Genomic DNA, 10,758 nt, shown 5'->3' with positions numbered 1-10,758 from the left:
TTAAGGGTACAAATTCTAACAAACAAACATGCATCCATCTAAACTTTCGCATTAATAAAATTAGTATGTATATTATTAATGCAAAAAAATATATAAAATTAGAATTATAGTCAGAATTTTGTCTACATCACAGACAAAATTCTAACAATCAACTTTTTCTTTTATTTTCTTTATACTAATGAAATATATTTTATACTAGCTTTCGCCCGAGACTCCGTCCGCGTGGTATTAAAAAAAGTAGCCTATGTGTTCTTCCAGAGTATCCTTTACATCTATACGAAATTTCATCGATATCCGTTCAGCAGTTTAGGCTACAAACTCTAACAAACATCCATCCATCCATCTAAACTTTCACATTTATAATATTAGTATATAGCCAAAACGACTACACCTTTTTTGACAGGTAAGGTGGTATTAAATTCTTATTCTTCCCATGATTATCATAAAGGAAGATTTTGATGTGATTTTTTTGTTTTTTTACTAATATAAAGGGTTTTTGTTACCTCTACGATGCGCTCCCCGGGGCGGTCTGCATGCCACTGGGCGATCTGCTCGCGTTCCATGTATTGCAGCCGACGCTCGTGGAAGCAGATCTTTATCACGCTCTGTACAAAATTCATTATTAACCGTGGGTTTACACTGCTGAAAGATGTCTTAAACGTATTTTTGATGAATTGAGGCAATGAAATCGAATAGTTACGGAGAAAACGTAAAACCGGACTAAATGCATGCAATGCTTGTTTCGTTTTTATTTTTAAAATAAATTAATCGAATTTTAAAGAAATTCTGTCATTTTAAAGGGGATAAGAACAAAATTTCTTTTTAGAAAGATTATTTTTGAATTTAAAAGTGTTTAAACTAGTGTAATTATATTTACTTTTAATATTTTTCCTTTGTAATGTGAGAGGTCTCCTAGTTTCTTCAGTTTGATCTCATAGGGCTGTCCCTGGTTGAGATATGTGAGTGTCTCCTCGTTTTGTTTAGTGGCGATAGAGGTCGCTGCAGCCAACACGTACTGGAACCTGACACATATATTATTATAGTGTGAAAAATATAATTGGTTATTTCGTATTTATATTATACAAGCTTTCCGTCAGGCTTCATCCATATGAAATTATACAAAATAAATTTTATTGTTTACATTGCAAATGTCAAAATTTAAAAATATCATATTATCGAAGGCCTTTGACATTGAATAACAATTACTACGGTAATTGTTATACCACAGCTTGTAATTTATGTCCATTTCCCGCATTACGGTTTTTTGCCAATTATTTACTCCCTAAGTTTAATAGCGTGAAAATATATAGCTTAAAGCATGTCGTAAATGTAGGGCTTTTTATTAAAGAAAGAGTTATTCAAAAAGACGCTGTGTTTCAGACATCCTATATAACTAAGTAGTGTGTGTTTTTATTAGGCAGAGTTTGTCTGATTGTAATGAACAAGGCATTTTTTCTGTTAATAGAGCAAGTGTCCGCGACAGTACATGACAGTACCTTGTATCATCCTTGAAGCTGGGTTCCGAGCGCTGTACTGGCGAGTGCAGGAAACCATCCAGCGAGCTGACTGGCGAGCACATCAGCAGACCTGGATCTGAAACAAGGAGACACACTATGATCGAATTCAATATCATCTTCCTTCTTTTTGTCTTGTTTATTGTTATTGAAACTTACTCTTATTTTCGTGCATGGGAGGCGAGTGGTATCCAGTGATGGGCACCAGCGCGCCAGTCTGCATCGCCTGGCACTGCATCTCCGGACTACACGCTGTTGAAAAATTAAATTAACCCTTAATTCTATAGTTTCCAGTGTGATGAATAATTAATTTAAAAAAATCAACTGAACTAGTTCAGAAAAAAATACGTGAGATTTTCATTTTAGTACGTTAGTAACATGTAATATAAATAGAATCAGTAAGTACTTTTATATATATTGAAAGTAGAGTTTAATTTAGATGAAAATAATCTGTGTGTTTGAAATAGAAATAGAAATAATTTTACTGAAAAATAAGAGATTACCAATAACAATTACAGTTATACCAATTAAAAGATAAATACAAGTTGTGGTTAATATACGATTAATCTGGTGATGCCCACACTAGGCAATGCCTGTATCGTGGGCATCGAAAACAGCAGGAAAAATCTTTTGATTCTTTTTAACATTATTGTAATATTTTAAGTGTACATTCAGCGCTTAAGTTGGCACGTTGACACCTAGAGTACTGTAGTTGCATACGTGCCAACTTCAAGATAGTATAGTGCACTCACATTGGTCCGGCAAGATGGCGTTGTGCGGCGGCGACTGCTGGCAGGAGCCCTCCTCCATGCCGTCGCGGTTCACGCTGTCCACCACCATGCTGGTTATCTAAAATATTACAAACAATAATTAGATACAATTTTTTTATTGTCGTCGCATCATTACTTTTTTAAAAATGGGCTAGAATTAGTTCTTCGTTATCTATCAGATAAGCACAAAATACTTCTAATTCAAGTCTGTCTTTTGTTAGTGGTATCAGGGATCGAGTAAGCCTATACGTCGGAAAGATGTTGTTCAATTACTACCATCGATAAACACATAGACTGGGTTTCCATAACTCATATAACAACATAGCTAAGCATCTTTTTATAGAGTACTAGTTATTGCTCGCGACTTCATCCACGTGAAATGTAAAAATATTGCCTATGCTACTCAACGATAACGTAGCTTTATAATGGTGATAGGATTGACATCCGCCCAGTAGATATTGAGTTATTCCAATATACAAATCTTTCTTCTTCCTAAATATTATAATATTAGATGTACATTGGAAACGAAAGGTACGGACCTGTCTGTCGTCAATGCGTCGTGTGCAGGGCCAGGCGCGGCGCGGCGGGGACAGCACGGCGCCAGTCGGAGAAGGCGCCTCTTGTTTGAACACCGACAGCGACGGCAGCGACAGTAACGCTTCGCTACACACAATACTCTTAATTAAAAACATAACTATAGAAGTTGTAATTGGCTTAGAAATTAATAACAACGGTCACTTTTATTAGGCACTAGCTATCGCCCGCGATCACGTCTGTATGGTAATAAAAGAGAAAAAAGTAAGTAGTCGGTGTGTTCTTCCAGACTACCCTCTACATCTATACCAAATTTCATCGAAATGCGTTCAGCCGTTTAGGCAATAATCTCTAACAAACATCCATCCAACCATCTGATCTTTCGCATTTATAATATTAAGTTGATTGCTTTCGCCCTCTACACTTTAAGCGAGAAAAGTAAGTAGCCCATGTGTTCTTCCAGACCACGCTCTACATCTATACTAAATATCATTGAGATCCTTTCAGCCATTTTGACTACAAACTCTTAACAAACATCCATCTAAACTTTCGCATTTATAATTAGTACGATAGTAAGGGCCTGTCCCACCACTGGCTGATAGGGGCTCAGATAGCTTAAAAATGACGTCACTGTCAGATAAGGGAACAAAATCCGGTATTTCCATCACATATTTTAGATATTGGATTATTATCAGACAATTTACAATTTGGTGGGACAGACCGCAAGACTAATTGAACCAGTAACACCTAATCTTTTAAGATTTTTTTGGTAAGGAACTAACTTCATAGACAACTCTCCAGGTAGGTCTAGGTCTAGATCGTTGACCTGCCAACCAGGGGACAGATGCGAGGAGGACGAGCTCGTACCGCTTCCGCCCATCTCTCCCAGCGACGCTGAAAGAAACGAAATACATAATTAATAAAGACAATAATGAGGTGCACGTGTATTTAGGACGGTACGTAATCTAGTCTAGATTTGGTCATAGACTAAGAAGCTATAGACAAGAATGGACAATTTAATTGATGTTAACGTACGTAAGGCGTGTTTGCGTGTGTTACTGTAGTAAACGTAGTTTATAAAAATAGCACTATGCTATTCACATAGAGGGCTCAAGTTATAGTATTTCTGGTTAAAAATTTGGATGGAAAATCCACAATGTTTTCAACCAACATCATTGTCTCTGTCAATAATTAGTATCCACGTAGAAATCAGTCTAAATTCAATTAGCAAAACAATTGTTATCAGTGCGTGACGTCACATCACACATACACGAGGCGGGTTTATCAGGCGGGTCGCTGACAATTACGAGCAAGATAGCTCTGAACCTAGTCTATAAACTGGTTACTGTTATCAGCGCTGTCCGGTTTTCTAGTGAAATGGTTTGTCTTGACAGACTCTCTAATTGCTTTGTATTTCATATCTCCTAACATCTGTATTCATACTTATCAGACACCATTAAAGGGGGACCTGTTTTTGCTTCATTCCGAGATTTTTAATGGTCACTAAATGAATTGCTTATTCAAATAAAAAGTCGTTTTTATCTTGGAAAATGTACAATCAGATAAATTGCAGGCGTATTGCAGAGAAAAGTTAATAGATAAGGAAATTAAGTGACATAGAAGAGGTAAAGAAATTCATTATGACTAGTAGTGAAAAGATAGGCAGTAAAATATCAAAGACTATTTGCTTCAAGTACTGGAACGTATTGTACATAATGATTTGTTAATAAAAAAGCAATAAATCAATATATTCGTTATTTTTATAGCATCAAGAAGACGTTCCTTATTGGACTTCAAACGGTGATGAAATGTGAACAATAATAGCCCGTGTCTGCGATATCATTGTTCTTTGACCTCTGTTGTGCCAGTCGACTGAACTGGTAACCACTGGAAGATTGTTTGCAATATTTTAATGATTTTCGATGAATTACTTGTATTCTTGATAAGGTAACTTAGTAACAATTTATAATAAAGGCTAATTATCAAGTTTTATAGCGATTTTATTTGTTTCAATAATCTTGTTTTTTGAGTGGTGAACACTTTTGAATGGCCTAAACCATTTAAAAGAGTATCATGCATAAGTGTATTATCTTAGTACCGAATTAAGTTTGAATAAGAGGCAACGAACAAATCAAAAATTAGGCTATAAACTTTCATTCAATTCAAAGTATTTCGTCTAGATTATAACGTTCTCGTTTGTATGATGAATTATATGAGTAAATACCATAAGCATTGTAGGTGATGCTTGCGAACGCATGTGCTCCAAACTCCGAGAAACGGCGACCCTCTCGTGCTTCTCTTGCCGCGAACTGCAGTACTGCGGCTGCGGATACCCTATCCGCTTGTGATGCTACGGAATCTTCAACCATTATCACCACTCTCTTAGATTTGCAACTTCAAGAAAGTGGCTATATGCTGGCAGTTTTAATTCTATCCGTATCAAGATAGATGGCGTTGTATTTTTTAAGCTTTATTTAGTTTTTTGTGTGGTTTTTTCATATCTTCAATTACTATTTGCACTTTTGTTTTAATGTTTGATTCACTGTCATAAAACACTACTTTGTTTTAACATCCATAAGACAACTCCTTTCAATAACGTCCAGTACGTGTTAGACTTTATGTCTCCAATTCTCAATGTCATCTTACACGAGCGCCTCATACACTGTCATTCACAACTTACAAGAAAAATAAGTTTGCAGTCTGTCTAAATTTCGTAATAAGATAAAATTTAACTTCATACTAGCTTACTTTCGTAAGTAAAAAAAGATTACTTTCGGAGATTGGAATAAGGGAAGTTGTATCAAAGTGCTGATTTACAGGAACTAATCTACATAATGACCGAGTTATATCTAGGCTACAGCCCGTGAGATTTTTAATGCCATAAGTTAGCGAACGAGCAAGCGGCCACCTGAATCCACCAAAATGGTGAAGCGACCGCTACCCATGGACATCCGAAATTGCAGATGCGTTGCTTACCATTAATCAACGGAGAAGACGCACATAAAAAAGATATTTCCCCTTCCTAAGAGACTCCTCCAACGTAAAATCCACTATCGTCATCGCATCTTTCCCTTATAAGAAAAGGGTGGAAAGGGAAAGGGACTAAAGTTGGGCCTCCGTCAATATCAAATGCATTTTACAAACTATACCTATGTCTTACAGTGACTTTTTGCATCATTGTCAGCTAAATACTGAAACGAATCTTATACAGTTCGCTTCGTAAGCACCGCTTACAATTACATGTCAAAAAATGTAAGGTATTTGGAGTTAATCGCGGGCTCATTATTTAGATCGTTGTTACATATTTAAATGTCGTGTCAGTATTCGGCCGTTTATTTAATAGTCAATACCTAACTACAATGACTTTAATATCATGAGGTGGAAAACGAACAAGAGTCCTGACTTCGCCTTAATAGCGAAGGATAGTTTTAAATATATCGTTAAGATGGTAATTTATTTTTGTAGGTTGTAAAAAAGTAGGCGTTTTTAGACTTCAACAAAAACCGACGCGTATTGTTGGCAATTGTTGCATAACTTGGTATACGTCAGAGGTGATAATTTTTTATGACATTGATCTAAGATGAAGGATGTTGTGACGTATTTTCTAAATAATAAAAATAGAATAATATGTTGTAGATTAAGCAAGCGTAGATCATATTTTGATAAAAAAAATCACCTCAAGTATGCTTTCAATAAGCAAATAACTTATAGACAAACTAGCTTTTGCCCATGACTGCGCGTAGTATTAAACTCTAACAAACATCTATCCATCTAAACTTTCACATTGATAATATTAGAAGCAGAGAATCGCTAAATTTCAGAATTGTTCAATCGTCATCAGCTAATAAATGTCTCCAATTAGGGGCTCCAAACCAAGTTAAGTGCAAAATTATTATTCGTTTCGTGATAATTATAAAAAACAGAATTGTACCGAATTAGGTATTAATATGTCGTTGCATGTGTATCCCATCTGTTGCTTAATCTTTGACATCGAAGTGTTAATTACATAGTAGCGTATCGCGTATTTTGGTACAAGATTACAAATGTACAGGTAAAAATGAAGGTGTGTCCGGAGACGGATATAATCAGTTTTCTGAAAGGATCGATGGCAATGATTATTGATTAGTCGCACTCAGATCGGCCAAGCGGGAGACATGAATTTTACAGATTAATTTCATAATGGTCATGGAAAGATTTGGTTCGGCACTCCTAATGGGCAGCAGAGGTTAAACTTTGACAGCAAAGAGATGTATTATGAATAGTAATAGAATACAAGTAGAAGTGAATCAAATTAGATACAGGAGAACCTCGATAAGTTAAAGTCGAAGGGAAAAACAAAATATTTTAAGTTATAGAGAGATATGTTATAGAGGTTTTGGGCTTTGATAGGAAGGGAACATATTATTTTTTGAAGTTATAGAGGTTTTTTAGTTACCGAGGTTTGAGTTATCGAGGTTCTACTGTATTCGTTAGGTGTGAAAAAACGCAAACAAGCTATTCTAATGTCGTGAAACTGTTTTTATTATGATCACGTGCTAAATGTTTTACAATGTAACGTGTTACGATTGCTTACGTACGTGTGCAAATGTTTGTCAAATTGTATTCATGGTTTACGAGTAACTATGACTGGAGTATATTTTTTTAATGAATTAATCATACTTCATAGATAGATGGATGTTTGTTAGTTTGTAGCCTAAACGGCTGAACGGATTAGGATGAAATTTGGTACAGATGTAGAGGATAGTCTGGAAGAACACATAGGCAACTAACTTTTGTTTTTTTTAATTCCACGCGGTTGGAGTCATGAAGGCTAGTATAGTATAACTCACGCTCAAAAAGATATAAGTGATATTTTTGCAAAGAAATCTTACACTAAATTTAGTCAATACCATAAGTTTGTTACGTATATTTATATATTAAAATTTCCTCAACCAGCGCTTTGCCATACGGGTATAGTATTTTATTACCCGTATGAATATAACACATTACTATAGACACGCTATTTACAACGTAAATTTCATACATTGTAGAAATGAAATAGAATTCTGGAATACTTAAAGATTTTTTTTAGTTAAAAATGTACAGTTACAAGCAGTTTTTTTTTTCGTTTTATCATCATCTTTCTGCTTATCCTACTTCCGTAGGGCCGCACAACAGGTTTTTGTCCTCCACATAACACTATCATACGTCATCTCAGTCATCACTTCCTTTTTCATCATGTCACCTTTTACGCAATCCATCCATCTCTTTCTAGGTCTACCTCTACCGGTGTACCACACTCATAACTAACGTTCTCCTTGTAACATGCGATTCATCCCTCCTCATAACATGCCCATACCATGCTAACCTTTACTCCTAACCTTCTCCACTGGGGCTATTCGAACTTCAATACAAACATACTTCAATTCAAATAACACAATAAATTTATTAATGAAAATTATGTAATACATCTGTAGCAGAAGTTAATTGCTTGATACGGTTTTATCTTTGGTACATGTCAAATTATTGCGTAAAAAATCAACGTATATCGATAAGAAACGCCTTGGGTGTTAGTTTGTAGACTTGTAAAACGCTAATTACGCTTAGTTACTGTCAACTGTTCAGTTAAAGTTTTACCTGATCAGTTCGACTGTTTAAAATTGTCACAACATAACATATGTAGAGGGATTTACAGTAGTCTTCCACTGTCAAAACTTTTGTAAGACATATATTTTTTATTCTCCTTGAAAAATAAGACAATAAGAAAATTGTTACAGCAGAATTACACGTTTGAATATCTCCTCTCCAGCGTATACGTGCTTTTGAATAGACCAGATATTTATAACATAGTAATTATGAAGATATAAAGTCACGTAATTCTGTTTTTGAATTCGTGACGTTTTATTTCTTTAACATTTGCCGTTTCATTCTATTTTTTTAAATCGTTCGATGTTTCAGAGATTTGATATCACGATTTAGGTAATCGATCATTTGAAATAATTTTAATCTAGATTATAATTTTACAACAATGAACTATAATAAGTTTATTTTTTAAATAATAATCTAGATGATGTAGTGATATTTTAGATAACAAACATTCTTTAATATTGTTTAATCGAAAGAAACCAACTTGATATTAATCTTACTTGATATTATAAATGTGAAAGTTTAGTTGGATGAATGTTTGTTAGAGTTTGTAGCCTAAACGGCTGAACGGATTTCGATGAAATTTGGTATTAATGTAGAAGACATTCTGGAAGAACACATAAGCTACTCAGTTTGTTTTTTTTAATCTCACGCGAACGGAGTCGCGGACGAAAGCTATTGAACTTACTTATTGAACATATTAATGTGAAGACTTGTATTCAATATCTTCAAGTTTCTATCAAACAACTCAAATAAAAAAGCTATATGCAAAAATGCATGTTATGTAGCTTTACTAAGATCAATTTATTTTAACTAAATTTTCACGAGGTTAATGTAGTATTCATATCTATAAGAATAACCATACTCAGAACTTTTTCAGTTAAAAGACATTGCTTTGAAATACTATAAATTCTGTTTCAATACATGGTGATAAAAACACCGGTTGGACAACAACTTTTGACAACTTTTGCCTATTACTCGCTTATAAAAAAAATGTTTACGCTAATTTGCATATATTAACTAAAAATAGATCACAATTTGCATAACCATGTTTACTATGCGATTCTCTGATTTACATGATATAACTTCACTTTTAGTTCTCCATAATTTTGCTATTAAGTGTATTATTAAGTCATAACATAGGTAAAGAGAAGTATTTTACATGTATAACAGACTGCAAACTGATTCCTTCATTTAGCACTAAGAAACATTGAATAAACTGATCTATTACAAGCCAAGACACATTTAATATCACAAACAAACAATATCAATGCACATAAGGTCACGAGTGTGCTGATAAATAATCTTTTTTTTTAAATGTGCGTGCGTTCCTCAGCCGCATCGCGCCGGTTACTGGCCATGCACCAAAGTTTATAATTTGTCTTCCCATTATCAGTTCTTTACATAGACTAACATAATATTTTCACGTTTACCAAAGCGTTGGTAGTCTCTCAGAGTACATTATCATCGTTTGGGTTGTAAACGTTTTTAGATATATTCTATACTAGCTATTCCTGTGCGATTTCATCCGCATTAAATTATGAAAATCTTATTTTATTGTTTACATGTGTCAAATTATCAATTGCAAATGTCAAAATGACATAACATGATGACAAACCATGGCAACCATACTTCTTTCATGTTGGCAGTTTGTAAATTATGGACCCTTTCCCACATAAAGGTTTATTTTCCAATTTATTTATCCCCCGAGTTTAATAGCGTAAAAATATATAGCCTAAAGCATGTCATAAGTGCAGGGCTTTTTATTAAAGAAAGAATTATTCAAAAATATGATGTGATTGTTGACATCCTGCGCCACAAAGTAATGTGTTTACGCTTTATTACATTGGTATAGATTACTGACATCACAAATCTTTAAATTGACCTCGCACAATGCGACGAACTATGATTGCAGATTCCAGGTTTAATTTTATACAAAAGTGGTCAATTAGGCATAATGTGACGCGTCATACGTTACCTTTGGTACTTAATCTTTGTCGCGCTCGTCTTTCGTTATTGGTCGAGTAATAACAACATAGCATTGAGTGTGAACACTTAATTGTTACAATTGTAACATTCGAATAGATGGTTTTATACGAAATAGGTCAAACTGTCTACGAGTGATTAAAAAATAGCCTAAAAAGTTATGTGATAAGAGAGAAGAGTTCATAAGAAGTTAACAATAAACTATTCTATAGCAACTTATTTGTAACGTCTAATTAAAATAGTAATTCATAATAATGCTACACGAGTTTCGAACTGTCGATTATAACAGCTTTAAATATTGGTTAGCTGAAATTGTCGAGAAAATTACT

At 34.3% G+C, this 10,758-nt stretch overlaps 1 protein-coding gene across 1 annotated transcript in view; it reads right to left on the bottom strand.

The window, feature by feature from the left end:
* LOC106101788 (transcription factor CP2-like protein 1) overlaps positions 1-10,758 on the bottom strand; it is a 39,912-nt gene that overhangs the window by 13,297 nt on the left and 15,857 nt on the right. The window contains 7 exon segments of the mRNA XM_013281123.1: positions 504-605; positions 878-1,022; positions 1,497-1,593; positions 1,674-1,766; positions 2,267-2,363; positions 2,824-2,947; positions 3,601-3,712. Coding sequence (XP_013136577.1) covers positions 504-605; positions 878-1,022; positions 1,497-1,593; positions 1,674-1,766; positions 2,267-2,363; positions 2,824-2,947; positions 3,601-3,712 — 770 coding nt within the window.

This window comes from Papilio polytes, unplaced genomic scaffold (assembly GCF_000836215.1).
Source record: "Papilio polytes unplaced genomic scaffold, Ppol_1.0 DF823935.1, whole genome shotgun sequence".
Taxonomy (NCBI): Eukaryota; Metazoa; Arthropoda; class Insecta; order Lepidoptera; family Papilionidae; genus Papilio; species Papilio polytes.
The sequence above is the reverse complement of the archived record's forward strand: the minus strand, read 5'-3'. Positions and strand labels throughout refer to the sequence as shown.